General features: G+C 52.4%; 1 protein-coding gene across 1 annotated transcript in view; it reads left to right on the top strand.

The window, feature by feature from the left end:
* SYT13 (synaptotagmin 13) overlaps positions 1-24,086 on the top strand; it is a 39,923-nt gene extending 15,837 nt beyond the window's left edge. The window contains exons 2-6 of the mRNA XM_055141701.1: positions 9,197-9,422; positions 12,589-12,723; positions 13,628-13,929; positions 18,240-18,369; positions 20,963-24,086. Coding sequence (XP_054997676.1) covers positions 9,197-9,422; positions 12,589-12,723; positions 13,628-13,929; positions 18,240-18,369; positions 20,963-21,267 — 1,098 coding nt within the window. The 3' untranslated portion in view covers positions 21,268-24,086. The remainder of the gene's footprint in view (positions 1-9,196; positions 9,423-12,588; positions 12,724-13,627; positions 13,930-18,239; positions 18,370-20,962) is intronic.
* Positions 24,087-25,411: the final 1,325 nt, after the last annotated feature.

Here is a 25,411-nt window from a genome sequence, read left to right as displayed (position 1 = left end):
AATCACAGAGCGTGACATATTTGGTTTCTGAGGAAGCAGATATAGTGGTAACTCCTGGGATCAGCAGATATAGTGGTAACTCCTGGGATCAGAGAAGCAGTATAGAGGATGGAGTGCCTTGTATACCGCCAACCTGAATTCAATCCCCGGGACCTCATATGATCCCCAAAGCCCTGTCAAGAGTTACCCCTGAGTGCAGAGCCCGAGTAAACCCTGGAGCATCACCAGGTGTGGATACAAAACAAAAAAAATTTAGAATTAAAAATAACAAGTGGGGCACCGGAGCGATAGTCTAGCGGGGAGGGCTTTTGCCTTGCATGCTGCCGACCTGGGTTCGATACCTGGCATTTCATATAGTCCCCCAGCACCGCAAAGAGTAATTCCTGAGTTAGAGCCAAGAGTAACCCCTGAGCATTGCTCTGTGTGACCCAAAAAGCAAAACAAAACAAAACAAGTGGTAACACCTATGGACTACATGGTAGTATTCCAAAGTTTGAGTCCCAACTCTCTGTTATTCTTTGCTGTGTCACTTCAGCTTTAAGTCTGTGTCCTCTATGACCTCCATGTCCTATTTTTATTTTATTTTATTCTGGGAAATTTTTTCTTTAAACTTTATTTAAACCCTGTGGTTTATAAAATTGTTCATAATACAGTTGTTTTGGCCCATTCAACGTTCCAGCACCAATCCCACCACCAGTGTGACCTTCCCTCCACCATGGTCCCCAGTTTCCCACCACCCCCAAAGTCTGGGAATAAAAATAATTTATTGCTTTTCCAACAAATGGAAAGTGGAATTTAAAAAAAAAATAATTCTGTAAAAGAAAGTTTGTGAAATTTTTATATCTCACAATGGGGTTTTTAAAATCATTGAAGATTTACTGAGTTGTTTGGTGCCAGTTGAACCTTCTGTGTTATTGTTTTCACTTACTGAGCTTAGCTGGCTTTTAGGCTATTTTCCCATCTAATTTGCTGAGCTCGTACCGAGCTGTCAGTATTGTGGAATTTGGAGGCGTCATGCGGCCACCTACCTGGCCGCGTGCTCCAGGAGCTGCAGGAACTGGGAAGATTCTTTGCCCGCACCACCTGCTGAGGGCACCCAGGGTTCCCAGCCCAAAGGTCGGTGTTCCTGGGAGTTTGGTCAGTTTTCCTGAGATTAGTCATGAAGTGGGGCCGTTTGCCTGGTGGCAGCTGTGGGATATGTGTGTGGCTGCCAGAACTTCTGACAGAACGGGGAAGGGGAGAGGAGGAGGCTGCCCATCCCCACTCTGAGAAGACCCCAGACTTTTCAGCCCCAAAACCAGTGTACCTGGGATTCCTGTTGGTTTGGTGTCTCTCCGAGACTAATCCTGAAACAGTGATGCTGGGTTGTTTGTCTGGTGGCAGCTGTGGGGTGTGGGTGCCACTGCCGGGCTTCAAAGGGCAGCGACTTGGCCTGTTTCAAGAAGTGGTTTTTTTTTTTTGAGGGACTACACTTGTAGTGCTCATTATTCCGATGTCTGTGATCAGGTGTGACTTCTGTACTATCTTGCTGGCCTTCAGTGTCCCCTCTCAAGGGGAGCCAGCATAAGGGTAATGGACTCTGTGCTGTTTTCACCTGTATGCACATGTGACCAATGCTAGGTATGGTTCCCCATCACTACCACACACACCCAATTTTAGCTCAGAGTTTTCTGACCTTTAAATTCTTAGTGAACAAGTCGCTCCTTTCCCTCTCCATTACCATGAGTGCTAATAGCGCTTATTCTTATCTGAAATTGACTTGCGTGTGTATCTTCCCGGTTTCTTGCTGTCTTCCCAACTGGAAAGATGCATTCTACATAGCAAACAATGACACAGGGAGTGCCTGCACCTAGTCAGCCACTGTCATCCATGTGGAGCAAGCAATGAAATGAAGGGCCAGAGATATCGCACAAAGGTTAAGGTGCTTGCCTTGGTCGAGGCCAACCCTGGTTTCATCTTCAGCTACTGCATAGGGTTCCCTGAGCATCACCAGGAGTGATTCCTGAACATAGAGCCAGTGGTAAACCATGGGGATGGAGAGTTAGTACAGTGGGGAAGGTGCTTGCCTTGAACATGGCGTACCTGATTTAATCCTTGGCACCCCATAGGGTCCCCCGAGTGACCCCTGAGTGGAGAGCCAGAAGTAGGCCTTGAGCACTTCTCAGTGTGTCTCCCCACCCACCCCAAAAATGAGACGAAATTAATAAGTGTCAGTAAAGGAAGAGTTTGTACAGGTATCCGCTGTTGTGTCTCGTTCCTGCCAGGTTGGGAGAAGCACTGCCCCAGCCCACAGCAACTGTTCCACCAGCACACCTAGTCTGTTGCACTGGCTGCCAGCTGGGAGAGAGGAGATGGGGAGTTTTCAGGGTCCACAACAAACCAGTCTTTTTAGATTTTACAATAGTCAAGGAGGGGGAGGGAGCCTGGCAGGAGGTGCCTCTGAGGGAAAGGACTTTGAAAAGGGATGGGAGCACTGACTTATTAAGAACAGAAGAGGAGGTGTGGGAAGGGACAATGAAAGGTGCTGTAGGATGGCTGGGTCGCCATGGAAACACCGCTTGGCTCCTGGACCGGAAGCTGGGCCACTGCAGCCTCAAAGTGAATTTCATCTTTGCTGCTTCACAGCTGCCCTCCCCATTGTTAAAGAGGCCTCGCCTAGTGGATATTGTCCCAGCGGCTGTCCCAAAGTAGAGATCTTGGTCTCTGGAGCACACAGATCTTGGTTACTGGGAACTGGAGATCTGTTGGGCGCTTGCTGGTGGTAGGAGCCCAATAGGATCAAACCCAGAGACATGAGGTAGTGTCTCTGGGAAGCTCAGCACATGAGACCATTTCTCCATGGTCCTGGCCTGTCTCATGGGGCCTCCCCGCAGGCCATGCAAACTACAAGGACCCCCTCACATCATGGTCACCCTCGGGGTGCTTCTTAGACCTGATGATTCATGAGACTCTGCCTAAGATCTCTGCAGTGGCGGCAAGCCTGGGAATGTCAGTGTCACCTGCCCCCAGACAAAGCTCACACACCTCAGAGGTGGGGTGGGGGCAGAGAGATAGCACTGGGGTTAAGGCACTTGCTTTGCTTATGGCAAATTATGGTTTGATCCCCTACATGGCACGATTCCCCATCCAGCTCCACCAGAGCTCCTCCCGAGCACAGAACCAGGAACACAGAGCCAGTTCTTATGCACTGCTATGGAGGGATCAGCACTTAGCATCCCGCTCCTCACGCTCAGTGGCGTGAAGCGTTGGTGAGCAGCAAAGCATAGTGAGAAAGTGAGAACTGGACAGACTGATGGGCATCGTCCTCTGGAGGGGTCAGCCCAGTCAGGACTGAGCCATTTCTGCTCCTGAGCTGGCCTCGTGGCCTCATCTGTAAGGGGGAAGAAGTGTTGTTAGTCTTTTTCCCAGGCTGCTTGTTCCGTGAGTTCTCACTGAATGGAGTAGACTAGGACCCGGATGGGCAGAGCCATACTGAGAAAAAGATCAGAGGAGAGTGAGGGGAGCGGACCTCAGACTGTGAGTCACTCAGACTTTTCAGACTAAGAATTCGGCTTCTTTGTGTCTGGGGGGTGTTTGTTATGAAGCACAGGGGCTCCCTGCCTAATGCAAAGCTGGTAGCATGGAGCCACAAGTTAGGCCCCAGTGGAGGGGTGTGTCAGGAGGCAGGGGATCAGCTTTTGTATTTATTTGCACCTCAAATTTGACTGCACTCCCAAATAATATCCTGGAGTTTTCTATGTGGTGGGAGGGAAGAACCTGAGAAGAGCCTACTCTTGCATCACACTCATCTATAGGATGGTCATTCTCTGGAGGACAGTGGTGGTTCTTTCCGCTAAATTCTAGCTTGGCTCAAACATTAGGGAGAGATAATTGTGACTCTCCGCAGAGGAGGCAGAGGAAGAGTGTGTGTATGTGTGTGTGTGTGTGTGTGTGTGTGTGTGAGAGAGAGAGAGAGAGAGAGAGAGAGAGAGTGCATGTGTGTTGTGTGTGAGAGAATGAGTGTGTCATAGAGTGGGCATCTGTGAGAGAATGTGTCTGAGAGTGAGTGTGTAAGAGAAAGAGTGTGTGTGTGAGAGAGAATGAGTATGTGTGACAATGAATGTTTGTGAATGACTGTATCAGAGAGTGAGTATGTGCGAGAATGAGTTATCTTAGAATGTGTGTGAGAGAAAGAGTATCTGAGAATGTGTCTGAGAATGTGTGAGAGAGTGTGTGTGTGTGAATGTGTGAGAATGAGTATGTGTGAGAGAATGAGTGTGTGTGAGAGAATGAGTGTGTGTGAGAGAATGAGTGTGTCAGAGAGCAAGTGTGTGAGAATGAGTATCTTAGAGTGTGTGTCAGAGAATGAGTGTCTGAGAATGTGTGAGCGTGAGTTTGTGAGAGTGTGTCTCTGACTGTGTGCTCATGCGCGCCCATGGAAATGGACGTGTTGTGGGTTGACAGTTGTACCAGCTCTGAGAGTGTTTCTGCCCTAGGCCAGTGTTTCTCAGCTGGGAGCCATATGGCAGTCTTTCCCCGACATGCTCTGTGATTATCTCTCCTGCTGGGTGTCCCCTGACTTTGCTCCTCCTGCTTGGTGATGGGTCCCTCTGTCAGAACCTGTCAGAAGGGGCTTGTCCTCCCTCCCCTCCCCCGGCCCCCATCGATGGCCACCTGAGCTGCCTTCACTTTTGGGCACGATGAGTAAAGCGACTCTTGGGATTCAGGGGTCGGTAATTCTGTGGACAGATGGTTGTCCTTGCCCTTGGATAAATACCCAGCCGTGGCATGGCTGGGTGAGAGAGAACAAGGCCTCACATCTCTGCTGAGGTTAAGTCGTCCATTTTCAGCTTACTAGCATAACTTTGAAGAAACTGCCTGTTACCAGGGCTGGAGCGATAGCACAGCGGGTAGGGCGTTTGCTTTGCAAGTGGCCGACCCAGGTTTGATTCCCAGCATCCCATATGGTCCCCCGAGCACCGCCAGGAGTAATTCCTGAGTGCAAAGCCAGAAATAACCCCTATGCATCGCCAGGTGTGACCCCCCCAAAAAAAAAGATAGAAACTGCCAGTTATGCAGACAGACTTTCTAGTTTACCTCCTTCCGTGCCTGAGAGTCCCCAATGTCACAATCTCACCAATACCTGGTGGTGTCCTTTTCAATTTTTATCTCTTTTCTCTTATTATCTATTTCTTGGCAGTGCTGGGACCAAACCCAGGGACTCCAGGTACCTGAGACGTGCACTCTCCCTCGGGCAGCATCCCAGCCCTTAATTTTAGCTATTTTGATGGGGATATCTGTTGTCTATCGTGTTTTTCTTTGTTTGCAGGGGGTGTAGGTCATACCTGGCTGTGCTCGGGGCTTACTCCTGGTTCTATACTCAGGGGTCTGTTTCCTGGTGGGCTGTGTGGGTCTATATGTCATGCCAGGGATCGGACCCAGGTGGGCTGCATGCAAGGCAAGTGCTATCACCCGTGCTCTCCCTCCAGCCCACGTTATTTATAGATAACATACACCTTCCTGTATGATTCTCCCAGATGCATGAATCATCTGTTACAGCATCCAGATCTCCCCCCACCCCCGTTAGTGTTCTACCGTAACGCTCTGGACTGCTCCTTTCCCAGGGAATGGCTCCTGGTTAAAGGGCCGTGGCTGTGAGTTCCCTGGCCCAGGGCTGTCCACAGGCTGCGGGCAGACATTTTGCATGGAGCCAGAAATTGCCCTTGAACCCCAGGAGGAGCAGCCCAACTCCCCAAGAGTGAGTGAATTTGAGCCAACAGGTGATCCCTATGTCTGTTTCAAGCTCTCTCCACATGCATAAGTACAGCACTGAAGTTCCTTGGGAGACCCCTCTAGGGGCCTTCCCTGACCTGAGCAGACTCTGCTCAGCATTTGGCAGTGTCCAAAGACTGCCCGACTCTCCTTTTGTCCTTTATTCAAGTCAAAGGGACAAAGCCATCTGCCTCTCTCCCCCTAGGCCTACTTCCCAACCTATTAACTTCCTGGGTCCTGAGAACTCAAATGAATCAACAGTCTTTGGTGTAAAAATTAATCATGTCACCAAATGGGCCGCCTCACATCTCGGATGAGGTTAAGCCGTCCATTTCTAGCCCATTAGCTACGTAATTAATTTCTGTTTTTCCAGCATCAGCTCCACAAGGGGAGGTGAGCATCTGTCTCCCTCTCTTCTGCGCGCCGGATGCATCGCGTAGGACCTGACCTGGGGCTCAACAAATGTTTGCTTAGGACATGGCAGCTGCCCCCACCCTGCCTCATGCCATCTGTCTTTGCCTGGATGATAGGAAGTCTGGGGCCACCCCACGCCTCTGTGCCACTCTCTGTGAGGGGGAAACCCAGGGAGACAGAGCAGGAGATGGGGTTCACCAATTACTGCCTGCTCCTAGGAGAACCCCTGAGTCTCTGTGTTCTCTTCCCAAAAGAACTGCAGTGGGGACCAGAGGGGGAGACAGAGAGAGAGAGAGAGAGAGAGAGAGAGAGACAGAGAGAGAAACAGTGGGCAGGGTACTTGCCTTGTACACAACTGACCTAGATTAAATCTCCAGTATATGGTTCTCTCAGCCCTGCTAGGAGTGATCCCTGAGCACAGAGCCAGGAATAAGTCCTGAGCACCGCTGTGTGTACCAAAACCAAAAACAACCACTGCCGAAGGTACTGTGATGGAGAAGCAAGAGAACTCTGTGTCTAGGTCAAGTTCCTGCCATCAAGTTTGGGTGCTTGTTGGGGAGTGGGCAGGGGTTTGGGGTATAGCCACATTCAGCCAACCAGGCCTGGCTGTTCAACGCTCAGGCCCAAGGGTGCTTCTGGGCCACCAAGACCACATCTGACAGTCCTCAGAGTGCCATGTTGGCCCTGGAATGGAACCCCGGGGACTCGTTTATGCGCCCTTGTCCCCAGAGCTGTCTATGCAGGTTTACCTCCTGCACATCCAGTTGTCCAGGGGGTAGAGTATCCCTCACTACTCGCTACCTCACACCTCAGCCTCTCCCAGCAAGCCCCAGGAGGTGGGGGGTGTGGGTGCTTTGCTGCAAGCCCCAGGAGGTGGGTGTTGTGGGTGCTTTGCTGCAGCACCCAGGAAGCCAGACACAGTCTGGGCACTCTGGACACCGAGAGGAGGCATCCCAAGACCCTGGGACAGGTGAGACAGGGGAAGGCCAAGGATCCACATTCGGAGTAGCTTCTGCTTACTCTGAGGGGCCTGCCGCCAGACCCCTGATTCTCCCCGTGCCAGCCCCCCAGCCACGTCCCGCCATTCATCCAGCCTCTCCATTTCCTCCACCTTCTTCCTGGGGTTCAGGGGCACTGACAGAGAATCCTGCCACCACTTCTCTCTCCTCCTGGTCCCCAGGTATAAGGCTGGAACATAGACCCTCCGCGGAGTGGGATGGGGGTCTAGGTGTCAGCTTCCCTGCACCCCTCCTTCCAAAATCCCAGGTGCTCCGCGTCTGCCCCTTTCGCCCTCTCCCAGTCTCCTCTCCCTTCTCCGGCACAGCCGGGCAAAACCGCTGAAGCTGTTGAAAGCCAAAGTCCAACTGGGTTTGGGGGATGTGGCGGCAATGGGATTTGCGATGCAGTAAAGAGGGTGGGAGAGAACCGCTGCTGCTTTCTCTAAGAGAAGGGGCTCATGTAGCTAGTCTTCAGACACTCGCTGGCCTTAAGACAGACGTAGGGTACAGCCTGGACAAGGACAAGGAGCCGGTGAGGATGCTTGGGCCGGGGGCTGAGAGGCGGAGGAAAGGGCGGGGCTCAGGGTGGGGCGGGGCCAATCCTCAGGGTGGGTGTGGCCAGCCCTCAGAGTGGGCGGGACCCCAGTCTCTGGGGTCTCTCTCTCTAGTGGAGACCGCAGACCCTCTACTGGGGCAGCTCCCGGCTGCCAGTCACTCAGACCCCACTTCAGAGAGGCTTCAGCAGCTGGAAAGGAAAGTTGCTCTCTTCAGCACTTCAGGCCTGCTGCATGCGGTGGCTTCATCACAATCCCTTCATCAGAGCCTCTCCTCCTTGCACCCCCCCACCCCCACTTTGCCTTATGCATCAGGCTGATTCACCTTGCAGTCACAAGACAGGGCCACTAGGATCTGCCCAGCTGGGAGAGAAATGCCTTCCTTTTTGGCGTTCTCTGGACCAGCAGCCATCCCTGAGCCAGGGATTGGGATGTGTGTGTGTGTGTGTGTGTGTGTGTGTGTGTGTGAGACCAGACAGAACCAGAACCAGAACACCCCCCCCTCATCACCACCACCACTGGGAATGAGGAGTGGGAGAATCAGAAAATCTGATGCTATGGAAGGAAGGCAAGAAGCAGGAGAGATGGACATCGAACAAATGATGAACAGTTGAGAACACCTTCCCCGGCTATTCTGGAACATTATCTGAAGTACATGCCGTGAGGGCCTGAGGTGCCCTAGTGCCCACAAACTAAACTGGGGGGTAAATGTGGCCCCAGGTGCTACGGAGACTGAACAACACAGTAAGCCTTGTCCCGGAGCTGAGCCCAAAGGGTAGATCCTCCCTCAAGACACAAACACAGGGGCAGGGAGATAGTGATCAGCGATGCGACACAGGCCCAGGGTCCGAGTCCTAACCCCGGCACCCCACGGGCCCCAGCAGCACTAGGTAGCCCGCCACCACTGCCAGCATTGTCACGTAGATAGCCACGATGAAGCCGGCTCCAAGTCCCTGGGTGTTTGCTTTGAGAAGGAGATCAGGGCGGTGGGACAGACATGGGGTGAGGCCAGATCTGCTGGAGATCCAATTCCAAATTTAGAACCTCAGCTGCCTGCACAGCGCGAAATGCGATCAATGCGACTCTGATGGGAGGTTGCAGAGGGGAGGCATCAACTTGTGAGCGTGAGAGCCTCAGGTCTCTGCTGTCACTGCTCTCATGTCCTGCCTGGACCCCGGGCTCCTTGCTTCTGGAGCAAAGCCATCCTCATCCACTCCCTGTGATGTCAGCCCCCTACCCTCCCCGCCCCCACGCCCTCACACCGTGGATGGGAGGCTGGAGGGTACTGGGGAAGGATGAACAGGAGCAACCCTCTCAGCGAGCCCCACAGGACCCAGGCTGTGCAGCTTCTGATGGGTTTTGAGGTGATCTGAGTCCCCTGGTCATTGGGATCATTCAGCCAATCGCTCTGCCCTGCGCACCCTGTCCCACCCCCCCACCCCACCCCCGTGGATTAAACCACGTGATTTTTGCTTGCAGTTCAATGTTAAGAAGTCCACAGAGCCCGTGCAGCCCAGAGCCCTCCTCCAGTTCCCAGATGTCTATGGCCCCAGGCCAGCAGTGACTGCCCCGGAAGTGATCAACTATGCGGACTACGCACTGCGGACCACGGAGGAGCCTGCAGCACCCAGCAGCCCCCCAGCTCCCTGTGACAGTCGCCTCAAGAGGCAGGTTACGGAGGAGCTGTTCATCCTTCCTCAGAATGGTAAAGCTGCCCCACCTTCTTCCATGGGCAACACACCAGGACGATGGGGGGGTGAGGGAGACCCCCAATGTGCATGGCGTCTGATGCTGGGCAGGCAGGCAGGCATGGGGCATGGGATGTGGCCATTATTCCTGCTAACGTGTTGCCATATTACGAAGGTCTCCAGCTTCCCACTGGAAATGGGACCACTCCTTCAAGATAGGTGTGCAGCTAGAAGCAGGGTGAAAACTCTGGGCCTAGGTCAGGGAGGGGGCAGGGGTACGTGCCTGATTACATGGCCAGCCTCAGTTCATTTCCCAGCACCGTGTGGACCCCCGAGCACTGCTGGCTGTGGTCTTGGTGGTCCCAGAGCTCCAGGGTTCGAGCAGCAACACATCCTCCAACCCTAACCTTGAGGAGTATGGCCTGGTTGGCCACGTATCACTGGAGTCACCTGAACATGTCTTAGGAGGATCCTCAAAATAGATAGATTGCAAATAGGTCCATTGAAGACTGAAGAGCTTAAGGTAGAGAGCAGGGAACAATTTGCATGAGGACTCGGTGGGAATAATTGTTATCATAGAAGGGTTCCCTTTGGGAATCCCTAATTTCTCAACACCCAAAGGAAGCCAGAATTGAGCACTCCACCAGAGGGAATGGGAGAGGGAATTCTGACTTATGGCGATGAAGCCTCCGGAAGGCAGGAACTCCTTCCCACCTTCTCATGCTTCCTCAGTGAACAGGAACACCTCTGCCATGGGTCACCCTGCCAGCTCCTCGGAGAGCTCAAAGCCCAGTTTCTCTCTCTTTTTTTTTTCCTGGTTTGATTTTTTCAATTTATTTTCGGTTTGGGGGTGACATCCAGTGGTGCTCAGGGTTTTCTCCTGGAACAGCTCAGGAAACCATGTGGGGTGCTGGGGATTGAAGTCAGGTCGACTATGTGCAAATCCAACACTTTGCCCACAGCACTGTCTCTATGGCCTCTTTCAGTTTTTAAATGCAATGCACATGTTATACGTTGGAAGGGTACAATGTCACCACACCACGGCCACCATCAAAGTGCCACCATCCATCTATCACAGTTCAGATGACCTTCCTTCCACTCTCCCACTGTCTGATAACCTTAATTCCATTTTCCGAGTCTGAGGATTTGTGTTCGTTGACCAGTGTTTTCTCCCTTGCTTGGTTATTCTCTGTCCCACAGAGAAATGAAATATGATGTTCGTCTTTCTCCTTCTGACTCACTTTGCTTAGTATGCGTCTCCAGTTTGCTTTCTCCAATTCCTTCCAAGTGAGAGCAAATCATAAGACTTCATCTTTTTTGGGAGGACTGGGAGAGGCTGGGGGCACGTCCAGCAGTGCTCAGGGCTTACACCTGGCTCTGTGCTCAAAGTTCACTCCAGGTGAGCTTGGGGTCCTATAAGGGATGCTGGGAATCTCAACAGGGTTGACTGTGCCAAGCAGGTTCCCACTGTACTATTGCTCTGGCCCAAGGCTTCACCTTTTCTAATAGCTGCATAGTATTCCATTGTGTATAGATACCACAATGTCTTCTCCACTCATCTATTGGGAATTTGGGTTGTTTTCAGATCTGGGCTGTTATGGATAGCACTGCAGAGAACATCAGAATGCTAATATCTTTTTTCAATGAATTCTGTTGGATTCTTGGGATAGATGCCCAGGAATGGAACTGCTGGGTCCATTGCAGAGTTCTTTTTCCAAGTTTTTGAGAAATCTTTGTGCTGGTTTCCACAGAGGCAGAACCAGTTTACTTTCCCACCAACATTGTATGAGGGTTCCTTTCTCTCCTTATCCCTACCAGCACTTGCTGTTTGTTTCTTGGCTTTTTTAAAATATAGGACATTCTCACCTGTGGGAGGTGATAGCTCACTGTTTGGGTTTGCATTTCCCTGCTCCTGGTAATGCTATGTAAAGTTTCGTTTCTTTTTCTTGTTCTGGGGTTAGGAGGCGGCACACCTGATGGTACTCAGGAATTCCCTCTGGCCCAGTGCTCAAGGGTCTATCCCAGAGGTGTTCAGGGGACCCTATGAATGCTGGATATCAAATCCAGGCTTCTGGAATGCCAAGCTTGCTTTCCAGTCCTTTGAGCTATCTACTCTGCCCAAAAGGTCCCCTTTCTTGAAGCTGAATCTGTGTCTGCATTTCCAACTGCTGCCAACTTGGTTTGGTTTTGATGGTGGTGGTGGAGGGCTGAGTGCTCAGGTCTGTGGGTGCCAGACCCGTCCCTTCCGCGCTTGTTCTTGTGGTGTCCTTGGATATCAGGCGGCCTTGAGTGCTTGTCATTTCCCACATCGATCACGTCCTGACCTGACTGCTCCTTGCTTGGATGCAGCGGGGAGATATTTTTCACCACTCGCAGGAACTCAGTCATGAATCATTTTGAAAATTAAAGAGGCCTTTCTATTTCTGCCCGCTGGATTATTTTTTAAAATTTAGGGAAAAAAATTGTTCAAATTCCAATTTGTATCTGTTGGAGTCTGCCGCAGCTGTTGAACCCTCTCGCTGTTGGACTGTGGTGTTGCTCATGAGATCCTGCCAGATGTTTGTTTCCTGCCCAAGTCAGAGGCAGAGTGAACAATATTTGGGTTTTTAGGAACTTCTGGTTTGAGGTAAGGTCATGCATGAGGTCATTTTTCCCCCTAAGGCCTCGATTAAACAAGTACTAAAGTTAAGATCACTCACCCTGACCTTGCTCTCAGCACCTTCTGACTCACTCTGTCATTGATCTCAAGCCATGACTCCCGTGGAGCTGGGACTGCATCCAGCGGGAGAGGCGAAGTTAGAGACGGGCTGGGAGGGTTTCCTGAGTCCCTTCCTCGCGCCCCCTGCCCCATCCCAGACGAAGGAAACGTCCTCTGAAAGCTCACTGCAGAGCAGGCCTGGGGCTCTCCCTGTCCTCCTTCTGGGGGAACCAGCCTCATTCCCCTTAGAAGCCTGAAGATACTGAGGCTCAGAGATGTCAGGTTACTCGTCCAAGGTCAAGAGCGGTCACACAGAAGCTCCTTTAGAGCCCCTGTCTTGTTGACCCACAGGAGCTGGGACGGTCCCATGACCTACAGTGGTCACGGACTATGCCGGGGGTCTGGATTTGTGGCAAAGAGGGGGACAGCACGGTCCCAAAAGTAGGTGGGGAGGGGCTTCTGGATGGCCGTCCCTCTCCTAACAGGCGTGGTGGAGGACGTGTGTGTCATGGAGACCTGGAACCCAGAGAAGGCCGCCAGCTGGAACCAGGCCCCCAAGCTCCAGTACTGCCTGGACTACGACCAGCAGAAGGCGGAGCTGTTTGTCACGCGCCTGGAAGGTACTACTCTGGTTTTGCTTCTGCGGGCTTCTGGGTGTTCCTTTCCCCCTGGTAGCACCGGGCGGGTGGGAGGGACGGCAGCAGCTGTGGCTGCGGGAGCACCGGGACAGGCTGAAATGTGGGCTGCTGAGACACGCCCGGGTTATTTCTGTCCAGAATGGAGTCCAGAAGGTGATTGCAGCACCTTATCAGTGATGCTATAGTCAACTCAGGCTTCCTCGGTATCTGAAGCTACAGCTGGAAGGAGAGGAACACGCCTGCTCAGAACCCATTGGCTGATACTTGGTCACATGACCCCCTGACTGCAAAGGGTTCTGGGAAATGTAGTCTAACAAATGCCCAGGCTAAAGGAGAAATGGGGTTTGGGTTAACAGAGAACCTTCTCTACCTCACGAGTCTCTGAAAGAGCTTTGCGCTGGACATAGAGGGTGGTCTGCGTGGTCCAAATCCTGTCCACTTTCTAATAACCAGATAATCTGTCCGTGGGGGCGGGGGGCAGGAGAACTCCCTGACAATTTAATTTGCCATTAACTAGCAAAGCTGAGACTTCGCCAGGTCATTAGCAATCATCACAATGGCCCCATTTTACAGATTTGGAACTGGAGGCCCAATGATACCAGGTGATTTGTCTAACATCGAGGCCTCAGATCTGTGTCTGCATGGGAAACTTTAGCAACTGCTTCTCAAGTTATTGTTGAGGAGCCTCTCCCAAAAGCCTATCTCAAAAGCACAGGGGCAAGTTTATGAGGGAAGTCCCTCTGGGAAGCACATCCCCAGGTCAACAAGTACAGCCACCAAGGGCCAGTGGACACCAGGGTGTGACCTTGACCCAGCAGCACCCAGCTGGGCCCAGCCTCTCCCAGCCACGTCCCTGAGACGCCCCCTGCTTTCTCTGTGGCTGCAGCTGTGACCAGTGACCACGAGGGCGGCTGTGACTGCTATGTCCAGGGCAGCGTGACCAACAGGACAGGCTGTGTGGAGGCCCAGACGGGCCTGAAGAAGCGTCAGCTGCGCACCGTCTGGGAGGAAGGCCTGGTGCTCCCCCTGGCGGAGGAGGAGCTGCCCTCAGCAACCCTGACCCTAACCCTGAGGACCTGTGACCGCTTCTCCCGCCACAGCGTGGCCGGGGAGCTCCGCCTGGGCCTGGATGGGGCCTCCGTGCCCCTGGGCACCCCCCAGTGGGGAGAGCTGAAGACTTCAGTGAAGGTAGGGGGCCCTCTCCCAGGGAGCAAAAACCTACTGGTGGTGGGCAGTGGCAAGACTGAGGTGGAACAAGCCAGAGAGAGAGACAGAGACCGAGAAGAAGTGTGTGTACAAGCCTGAGAGACCTTCCCAGCTTGACACGTAGAGAGAGAGAGAGAGAGAGAGAGAGAGAGAGAGAGAGAGAGAGAGAGAGAGAGAGAGAGAGAGAGAGAGTATGTATACAAGTCTGAGAGAACTTTCTAGCTGAGGGGGGGAGAGAGAGAGAAAGACAGAGAAACAGAGACAGAGACAGAGGCAGAGAAACAGAGACAGAGACAGAGAGAGGAGAGAGAGAAAGAGGAGAGAGAAAGAGAGTATGTATACAAGTCTGAGAGACCTTTCTAGCTGAGGGGGAGAGAAAGAAACAGAGAAACAGACAGAGAGAGGAGAAAGAAAGAAAGAAAAGAGAGAGAGAGGGAGAGAGGGAGAGAGAGAGAGAGAGAGAGCTTTAGAGTCCTTCCCTGAACTGCATATGGTCCTCCATTCACTACCAGGACGACCCCTGAAAACAGAGCCAAGAGTAAGTCCTGAGCACAGCTGGGTGTGGCCTCAACCACTGTCCCACAATTAATAGATACACTCACCAACTTTGCACTTCAGAGGAGGAATGAGTCCAGGTAACCCCTTCAGCTCTCAGAATGAGCATGCCTCAAGGGTTCATTAGAAAGGATAGACGATGATGAAGATACGGCTTCCCCTGCTTTCAGAGTAGACTATTCCTAAGTGTTTGGGGAGGAGTCTAGGGAAGCTATCATTCATTGAGATGGCAAAAAAAAGAGGTGGGAGATTCCCCCAACTAATAAACCAAATCAGACCAAATTGTAATGTTCTAGGAACATTTCCTACTATCTCTAGAAACAGCGAGATGGTAGGAAAAAACCTTCCTGACGTGTGTGGAATCCTTGAACATCTGGGCAGGATGAAGCCCAAATGCTGTGATGGAGGGGTCTAGAATTCCGGCCAGTGTGTGGTGGCACCTGGGCCAGGCTCTGAGGGACTGAGCAGGGCAAGCCCAGGTGAACACACCAGCTTCTTGGGGACACACTTTCATTTACCATAGGCCAGGGCAGCAGCGAGGGGTCGGGGAGGCCAGAGTGCAGGATGGGGTAAGGGACCCGGCCAGCTTCCCCACCCCAGAGCCTGCCGTCAGGGCACCTGGAGGAATCCTGTGGGTAACCAGGCTCTCACCTCATCTGGATTCTGGTGAGCGTTACTATCCGACCCTTTACAGAACCGCCACCCCAGCCCCCCAGTAATAAATGACTAAAAGGAGGCCTTGGTTCTAGCACTTACCACCTGCCACCTGTCCTGCGTAAACCACACCTAGGCTCTTGCTCACCTTCCCCACCATGGTGGAGAGACGACGTGACCACCACATTTTCAGACAGGGAGATGGAGGCTTAATACACCCACAGAGGTGGGCCCCACAGCCTGGAACTGGCGAACATGACCTGAGGCCCAGGGGGTCCTGCTGTGAGCCCCTTCCCCCACCCCACCCTCGCCCCGCCTGCCCCTTGCCTTGTTCTCTGTCCATGCTCTGAAAACTAATGAGGGTGGACGGCCACTCTGAGCCCAGGCTGTTCCCTGACACCAGTCAGTGTCCAGCTGGGCACTTGGAGGCATTATCCAAATAGCAAAGCAGCTTAGGGCAGAGATGGGACCCACCCCTCTGCCCCCCAGATTTGGAGAACTTGGCACCACTCCCTTCGGTGAAGTCGAGCCCTCCTGGGAGGGAGTTGTGGGCTGTCGGCCCGCTTTCCCTTAGGGGCTGGGATCTGGCCATCCTCCAAGTCACGTCACATGACGTCATGTTGCATCATATCATGTCACCGGAAATACACATGTGCTTATTTCCCTGGGTAATAAGCGCAGAAAGGGCTGTGTGTCGGGGGGTATGTGGCTGGAGAGTCCCCAGATCCCTGGTTCGGGTAGTGTATGGCTCATTGGAACCAGGCGGGCAGAGCCTTGGCTTGCTGTGGCCCATGAGTTTCTCCCTCTAGGCCAGCAGGGGTTAACAGAGGTGCTGGCCACGGCCCAGTTCTTACCGGAAACCAGCCCAAAGTGGTATGTGCGTCAGCAGGGACCACAGCACACCCCTTTCCAAGGACAGCAGGAATGAGTCATAGAGAGCCTGAGAGATGGGGGCGGGAGAGGGAGGAGAAATGAAGGTGTTTTTTGCCGGCAGGTACCTTTGACAGTGGGCCTGGGGAGATGTTAACACTCTCTAGTGTGGGGCAGTCGACTGCATACTTCGGGGGCCCTTGAACCCCACACTAAGGAGTCTTTGGGGGCTTATGGGTCTGGGTGCTTCTCCTCTGGATTCAGGGGGAGGCAAAGGACTCCAGCCTGGTCATTCCCTGGCAACCACGCCAGCTCCCAACCTCCAGAGAGTGCCCTGGGATCAGGGAGGGAGGGAGAGAGGGAAGGAGAGAGGGAGGGAGAGAGGGAGGGAGGAAGGAAGGAAGGAAGGAAGGAAGGAAGGAAGGAAGGAAGGAAGGAAGGAAGGAAGGAAGGAAGGAAGGAAGGAAGGAAGGAAGGAAGGAGGGAGGGAGGGAGGGAAGGAAGGAAGGAAGGAAGGAAGGAAGGAAGGAAGGAAGGAAGGAAGGAAGGAAGGAAGGAAGGAAGGAAGGAAGGAAGGAAGGAAGGAAGGAAGGATGGAAGAGAGGGAGGGAGGGAGCCTTGCTTCTCTGTCACAGAATAGTAAGTTCTGCAGCTGGGGTATGTAGTCCTCTCCCACCATCCATTGACTCATGTAACACATACGTGATGTCAAGCCAGAGTTTGTGCTGGGCCCACAGACCTGGGGCTGGGTCTGATCACAGGAGGAGACATTTTTTTTTTTTTTTGCTTTATGGGTCATAGCTGGCAACGCACAGGGGTTACTCCTGGCTCTGCACTCAGGAATCACCCCTGGCGGTGCTCAGAGGACCATATGGGATGCTGGGAATCGAACCCGGGTCAGCTGCGTGCAAGGCAAATGGCCTACCCGCTGTGCTATCGCTTCAGCCCCAGGAGGAGACATCTTGTGTCCTGTGGTCTTTGGTGGCGGGGGCAGGTTACAGCTTCCTGAATGGTCGTCCACAGCCAGATGAGTGAGGAAGAAGGGCAGAGGTAGAGAGAGAGCATCTGCTACTGCCGCCCCCCCCCGCCACACACACACACACAACCACACACACCACACAAGACCACACACACACACACCACCACACACAACACACACACAACACCACGCACACACAAACACAGACACACACACTACCGTGCACACACAAACACAGACACACACACACACACTCTGCCTCTATGTGGGAGGCCGACCCCCATATGTCCTGCTCAGCACAGCTGCCTGTGCTGTGCTGTACCTGCCTCCCTTAGCCGGGCTCTTCTCTGATAACCCAGCAAGGCCCTCTCCAGCCCAGTCATTCAGCCCTGCAGGAATGGAATTCTCTCTGCCAATGGAGTAATGATAGACAAATGACAATTTCACAGTGCCTGGGCCATCTGAGCTGTCCATGCAGCGGTTCTTAGACTGTGTGCTACTTTAGTTACCTTCGATATTTTGAGACCAGTCCTACCACCCCTCATACCTGCTGAAAATGCTAGACAATGTGTTTTGTATCGCTTGTTATGGTATAGAATATAATGTCACACGGCCGCAAGAGCAGCCACACACTCTAGAAATTCTAAGATTTTAATAATTAGGGTCTGGAGAGGTCGCTGCAGCAAGTTGCTTGGGTCCGACATTCGTTTGTGTGTCTCTGGATCGTGGCCATGTGGAAGCTTAGGTAGACAGTGGGCGGATGTGGTCATCTCAGAGTCCCATGGTGGGGGGTGGGGGGAGGTACGAGGAGGAGGGCCAACTCCTCCCCTGTCCCTCGAGACTTGGGATTTGCCGTCACTGCCACTCATACCTGGAGCTTCTCACTGACTTCTAGAAAATGGCGGCCCCCAGACCTCTTAGAGGGCAGGTGGAGGGACAGCACCTGCCCCCGTCTGGAGCAGCCCAGCAGACAAGGCCTATTGCAAAGTCCCAGGCCAACTCTGAAGCAAGTTGCTCAAGTCCGAGATTCGTTTGTGTGTCCAGGACATGAATTCAATCACATGTCACATAGAACCCTCTGCCTTCTGCACAGGTGGAGACACCAGCCTCAGTGGGTTTGGGGGATGCCTGGGGAGGGAAAGGTGCAGATCCAGTGTAGCATCCCCCAGCTAAGTTACTGGGCCAGAAACCACCCCAAACATGACCGGTCTGCCATGTTCCTCGTGTGTCACAGGAGCCGTCTGCGGGAGCAGGGGAGGTCCTGCTGTCCATCAGCTACCTCCCAGCTGCCAACCGCCTGCTGGTCGTGCTGATCAAAGCCAAGAACCTCCACGCGAACCAATCCAAGGAGCTCCTGGGGAAAGGTGAGTGAGGGAGGGGGGAGCCAGGGCACCCCTGGTCCTTGTTAGCTGCCAGAAACCAGACTAGACGCCACTGTGAGCAAGAAAACTTTATTAGAAAAGGCTGCTGGGTGGAACCCAGAGAGTTGGATGCCTGCTGGACCGGACAGGGCACTTTCTTTAACTAGGCTACATGCATAGGTCATCGAGAGAGGGTTTTCTTGCTAAATCAGACCAACAGTCAAATGTTTAAGTTTAATGAGGGTAATATTTCTAGGAATGCTAGGTCCCTTTGGTTCTCCAGGAACATGCTTTTCTGAGCTTCCAACATCTGGCTCGATGTCCAAGCCGCCCTATATCTCATTCACCAGATGTTTGACTGCTGGGAGGGTTTCAGTTCTGTCTTATAGTCCTCTGCAGAGGAAAATAGCACCAGGAAGCTCAAAGAGGAGCTACAGGTAGACAGTGACTGCTTTGGGCTTTGAGGGTATTAGCCCCAACTATGTTTTCTGTCCCAAACTCACGAACCGGTTTGCAGGACACACTCACTTCCCAGAAGACACATCCAGGGCCTGGAATATATTTCAGTCTTTCTGTTTGTTTGTGTGGGGACCACACCTGTCCATGCTCACGGGTTATAACTGGCTCTGTACTCAGGGATCACTCCTGGCAGTGCTCCGGGGACCATATGGGGTCCCGGGGATTAAACCCAAGTCAGCCACAGCCCAGATAAGTCCCCCAGCCCTACCACCTGTACTATCTCTTGGGCCCAGGGAATGTGGTTCAGTGACAGAGCACTTGTGAAGTGCTTGGGTTCAATTCCAGGCACCAGTTGTCCCCCAAGCACTGCTAGAAGCCGTCCCCACCAGCATTGTTGAGTGTGGCCCAAAAACTAAAAGAGGGGATGTCAAAGGTGCAGGGAGCTAACTCACTGTGCTGGAGCACATGCTATGCGTTCCACAGGTCCAACTCTACATGAGCACCCCCAGGAGTATCCCCCAAGCACAGAGCTGGGAGTAAACCCTGAGCAACATCGGTGTGGCCCCCCAAAACTAATTCATTAATTAAAGTCACATCCATTTTCTCCTGGCCAGTTGCATCCTAGAGGCTCCCTGCTTGGGAGATAGAACAGGAATAGAATCAGCCTGAAACTTGGGTGCTTGAAGCCAGTGACCCCTGCTGGGTCATTGGGGGTGGCGGGGGTGGGGAAGTGGGGGAGTGTTGACTAACCTTGTGGAAATGGACTAACCTTGAGAAAGTTGACTAACCTTGCAAAAATTGATTAGCCTTGAACCCAGATCTGAGGGGCACCACCAGCCGTGGGGTCAGGGGAAGCCCTGGCTGGCACCTCCGCCCATCTCAGCCCCCACCAGGCTCTGCACCCCAGCAGGCTCTCTCTCCTCTCAGCCTCTGCCAACCCACCACCCCCACACCAGCTAAGTGTGGGTGATACCAGAAGGTGTGTGGGTGCCAGGGCTGAGGCGTTAAGCATCTGTGTCCCATATACCCAAATAGACCTCTCTTCAATGTTCTGAAAGGCTCGGTTTTCCCTTCTGGGTACCCCAGGCTCCAAGGTTTGGGGTTAAGGGGTCACTTTTCAGAGCAGAAATGTCTCCCTTGTGGGTGGTCTGATTGCAGGACCCAGAGCCTTGGGTAGGAGCAGGAGAGAAAGAAATAGATTCTAGGGCTGGAGAGATGAGGGAGAGAAGGATGAAAAGGAGGGAGGGAGGGAGGGAGCTATTTTCTCTAGTGGAATGCAAACAATAAAGTTCCATTGCCTTTGGAGTGTTTGAGCAAAAGATCTTGGGCAAAGAAAATCAGGAAATTTGTTCCTGCGTTGATTCCTGGACCAAGCATCAGAATTCAAGGCTTTAGTCCTTCCCTCCAGACAATTAATTGCTTGCTTCCTGCTCATTTTCAGTGGCTCCTATCAGGACAGGTCCAGCCTCATCCTTTATCTCTCAGATATCCCCGCTGAAATTACCCACTCTCCAGGCCCGGGGGCAATGAAAGCCATCACCCCAGAGAATAAATGATTAGCACATTTGCTGCAGTCCTTGACTCAGGGTAACTTCCCGGCTACCTGAGCCCCATGATGTTATGTCGGCGGGTTTTCTGGCGGAGTGGGAGTAGGGGCTCAAGGCATAGCTCTCTGTGCAATGAACCAGGGGTCCTGGGCACTCTGCCCTTTCCCTCCACAGGAAGTTGGAGCTACTGAGCAGATAAAATGTTAGTCCTGCAGCCAGAGGCCTGCCATGCTAGGAACAGACAGAATTCTTGGGCCAAGGGTGAGGGCGGTTTTGCTTAAGTTCTATGAGGTAGTTACATTTCCATGTCTAAATCAGTGTCTGCAGGTCGGTAGTTATTGAATGGATAAATGCATAGTCCGGGGAGATGCAGGGATCCAGAGATGCAGAGAGAGAGAGAGAGAGAGAGAGAGAGAGAGAGAGAGAGAGAGAGAGAACTTCTGGTCTGGAGCAAATCATGTCTCCAGTTGCAAAACGAAGCATCCTCCTGGCACATAACTTATTTATTCTTGCCCCTTCCCCATCTCCTCTCTCTCTCTCTCTCTCTCTCTCTCTCTCTCTTTCTCTCCCTCCTCCCCTCCACTTTCCAGATGTCTCTGTCAAGGTCACCTTAAAGCACCAGGCTCAGAAGCTGAAGAAGAAGCAGACAAAACGAGCCAAGCATAAGATCAACCCGGTGTGGAACGAGATGATCATGTTTGAGTTGCCCGACGACCTGCTGCGGGCTTCCAGCGTGGAGCTAGAGGTGCTGAGCCAGGAGGAGGGAGGGCAGAGTTGCCCCCTGGGCCACTGCAGCCTGGGCCTGCACGCCTCCGGCTCTGAGCGCAGCCACTGGGAGGAGATGCTCAAGAACCCGCGGAGGCAGATCGCCATGTGGCACCAGCTGCAGCAGTAACCGCGCAGGTGGAGGAGCGCCCCCCAGCGGCCAGCCCTGGTTGTCCTCTGTGACCTCGTCATCATTGTGCCCCCATCCTCATTCCGACTTTCTTCCAGAAGACAGACTCTTGGCAGAAACCAAGCCCCTGCCCCCCTCTCATCCTGCCCCCTGTTTCTCACAAAGATCAGGACAGGGAAATGCATGGGAGTGGGACAGGCGGGTTCTAGGGAGTAGGTCCTCCTCTACATTCTTGAAAGAGAGGCAATGAATCCAGAATCCAGCATGGTTCCAGGGCGGAAGCAGAGGACTCTTGAAGTGGGGGAATGACCAATGTCAAGAGGAAGGAGGCTTTTAAAAAGCACTGACCCAGAATGACAGACACCGGAGCAACTGGGAAAATTAGCAGTGGGGTGGGATGAAAAGCTCAACCAGCACTAAATCCTGTTTTGACTCCCACCCTGCACCCCCACCCTTTGTAACCCAGCTGTTTTCACCCTTAATATGGGCAGAATCACCAGCAGTTCTTGAGCCAGCTTGCAAACATTCCCAATCCGTATTCTTGGCAGAAAGCTTGAAGCTGCCAGGTACACAAGGGCCGAGTGGTATTGTCAGAGGTGTGAGTCCTTTGGTCGAATCCTTCTGTGACATTCCAGACCCGTTCCCACCATCCTTGCCGGGATGCCCGACACAGTGGGGTTGCCAGTTCTAATACAGGATGACACCTCAGCCATCAGGGCAAAGTGTGGCGGCCGCTGATCAGTTCAGGCTCTTAATCCTTCAGATCTGGGTGAGTTGATGCTCCAGACCTGGTCTTAGCACTGACGCGTGTGCGTTGCTGGAGTTTCCATATTGTTGGATCCCTAAATCAGTTTCTCTGCCACTTGGGGTGGGGGTGGGGGGACCTTTGATGACCGGAAGAGGTGGGAGTACATCCGTGGACTGTATTCTGCACTCTAGGGGCCCTGGCCCCACCCGTATTACCCGAATCAACCTTAGAGATTTCCCCTTTCTTCTCTGCTCCCGACCTCCAGTGAAGAGACCCAGTGGGCGCCATGTTGGTTTTGTCTGTTGCAAGTGGATGAAAGATAACAAAAAAATAGAGGGTGAAGAATTTGGCAATGTGCCTCCCTCCCCTACTTGTAGAACCTACTACCCCTTCAGTCAGTAATTAAGCAGCCAGTAGGGTTTAGATGTCTGCCTTATCATTCCAAAGAACTGATCATGTCAGTCATGAAATCTACAAGAGGAGCCTGTTGGGTGCATGTGATATTAAGCCAAGAGCCAAGACCCCTGGGTTCTGCTGGGCCATCTGTACAACTGGACTGGCCATGTAATGGCTCTTTGCGGGTAGGGGCGGGTGTGAGGGTGGAGATCAGTGATGTGTGCAAAATCTACAGGCTTCCTAACTACAAACAAGTTCTGAGGCCACCAGTAGATCATCTCAACGTTTCATCTTGGCAGCTGACAGTGCTAGGAGAAGCGCCAGCCCCACCCCAAGCCTTTCAAAGACCATGGTTTGTGCATTTGGCTTGATGCTGATGACCAGTCTCTGGACCCCCAGCTGTTCCCCGCTTGGAAAAGGCTTCTGGATAAGTTCCTTCTCTTGGATTTCAGCCTTGCTGTTTTCCAGAATCCAAACTAAAAGTTGCCCCAGTAGAAGTCAAATTCCCCTGCATGACAACTAATAAGTCAAGCATCACCCAGCTTAGCAGGGACACACAGAGGGGGGACAGGCTGGCAGGCGGTTATCCATCCTGCCCACGGGTGTATCCCGAGTGCCCACAGAGCACTGGCTCATGGACCTTTCATAAATCTTTGCTGGGTGAGTGACTGAGAAGAGGCTACTGGAGAAGCAGGAAGAAGACTCTGCCAAGGGCGTTCGGAATCAGAGTTGTAGCCAAGATCCCAACTGTGGCAGCAACAGCATCAGGCTCCATCATGGGCCTTAGACATTCCTGACATTGGATTCCTGTCCCCGCTCCTGACAATTCTTAGCTCTTCCTGGAAATGCAACTGTAGACAAGAACATCAGCACTGTGTTCGTTTACCAAGTCCCGGTCTTAGTGATTTGTCATTTACCTGTGGCTCTCAGACTGCCAAATCAAAGAACTCCTTTGCACCAGCTTCCTCTGAGCCAGGTGTGTTGGCCATTCACTGCCCCTTGAAAGTCGCCGAGTCTGTGTGAGCATTTCAGAAGGGCGCGTCTTGTCCCCTGGCCAGGGCGTGTTTGCTAAGAAGGGCAGGAAGCTGAAGTGAACATAAAGTGCGGTGGCATCTCAGGCTGGGCTGTTGGCCCCAGAAAGCATAGGTCCAGCAATGAGGATAGAGAATTGGAGTCTACACTCACTGCTCGGGAACCTCCCTATCTATGCCCAATCCAGTTCTGTTGGTTGAGTGCCCTTGCATGTGTGTGTGTGTGTGTATGTATTTCAGTGTGAAATAATGACTCGTGTGGACCAAGTGACAGGCACTCCCAGACTCCCAAACTCCCAAAGGGTGCCCTGTAGCAAGCACAAGGCAGAAGAGCCATGCAGTGGGGCAAGTTCTTGGGGTGCAAAGGAGTCTGGGTGGGCAGGTGGCTGCAGCCTAAGCCACCTTGAGGTGGGGATCCCCAAAGAGAGACCACATCCTTGTCGTTTATTCGTTTCTCCCCTGTGTTTTTACCTGGTCTGAGCTGTGTGTGTGCATGTGTGTGTGTGTGTGTGTGTGTGTGTGTGTGTGTTGCAATCACAAAATGAAGCACAAGAAGACGCATGAGACATTGTAGTCAATTGTCTGGTGTCGTACTTTGGAGCAGCAAAATACTTCCAGTAATAAATAAATCATGTCTAATTGCATCAGCTGTCTGGTGTTTTGGTGTTTTCAGTTGGTCCTTTCATGTCATATGAGTATACGGGATGCAGGAGATGGCTCAAAGGGTTGAAACAAGGCTTGTGTGCAGGAGGCGTGGGTTCCGGTTCGAGCACTGTGAGTTTCTCCTACACACACACACACACACACACACACACATACAAGACACTACTCAGTGCCAGGAGTGGCCCCCAAATAAAAGCTGGATCCATAGTACAGCAGGTAAGGTGATTGCACCACATATTGCTGACCTGGATTCAATCCCCAGCTCCACATATGATTCCTTGAGCCCCATCAGGAGACAGTCTTGAGTTCAGAGTCAGGAGTTAGCCCTGAGCACAGCTGGATGTGGCCCAGAATAAATAAAAGCTTATGAAACAATGACGTAAAAAAATCCATGAACTATGGCAAGTTTAATATGTCTTTATAATTTGAAGCACACAGGAAAACCTTGGTCCTTCACTCAAGAAAGCACATCCTGAACTTGGGGTGTTTCACTCCAAACATTTCTCTCTCCACAACAAGTGTGTTCTAAGCCTAATGGAGCATGCATGTGAGCTCTTAACTTCACCTAAGTTGTAGCCCATTACAGTTGTAGGTTGTCAGCCACAATCCTGATGATAGTCCAGATGGACTTCAGCTAGCCACACTGTAAGCCAGAGGTGCCATCAGTTTTTCCTTCTTGTTGGTGTCATTACGCTGATGTTTTCATAATGATGAAATCCCCAAATAATTCATTTTCCAATATGTATCCTCACCATTAAGTTAGGCATGACCATGTTTTTGCTTCATAATAAAATTGTCTACTATTTCCACACAGAACTAGTGGAGTTTTTTTAAACTGTTGTATAGTATTCCATGGTGTAGACATACCACAGACCTTTCTTCTAGTGGTGCCTCAGAGATGGGGTCCCTTGCTAGTCTGGGAAATTCCATCCTGGCAGGGATAGAAGTTCTGGGTCAAGTTCCAGGTCACCTTTCTCCTGGTGGAATTCTGGGTGAAGGAAGAGGACCATGGGGAACCAAATGCCTCTTAGTCCATCCTGAGGTATGGAGTAGCTGCAGTGGTGATGAGGACAATTGACCAACACAAGGGGCCCAAAGCTCTGAGCCGAACACTGAAGGCACTGGAGAAGTAGGTATATAGCTCTGGTAGACCCGCACCTCAGTCCTGAAGTCTAGCATGAGCCCAGCTTAGTTTCCACATCTGAAGCACTCGATGTGCTCACACCACCAGCTGTGCTGTCCCTGCGGCTGGAGCACAGAGCAAAGGACCCCAGAGGTGTGCAGCTGGGGTGCAGCTCCATGTGGG

The sequence above is a fragment of the Sorex araneus genome, chromosome 6 (genome assembly GCF_027595985.1).
Source record: "Sorex araneus isolate mSorAra2 chromosome 6, mSorAra2.pri, whole genome shotgun sequence".
NCBI classification, from domain to species: Eukaryota; Metazoa; Chordata; class Mammalia; order Eulipotyphla; family Soricidae; genus Sorex; species Sorex araneus.
This window is presented reverse-complemented; position numbering and strand designations above follow the sequence as displayed.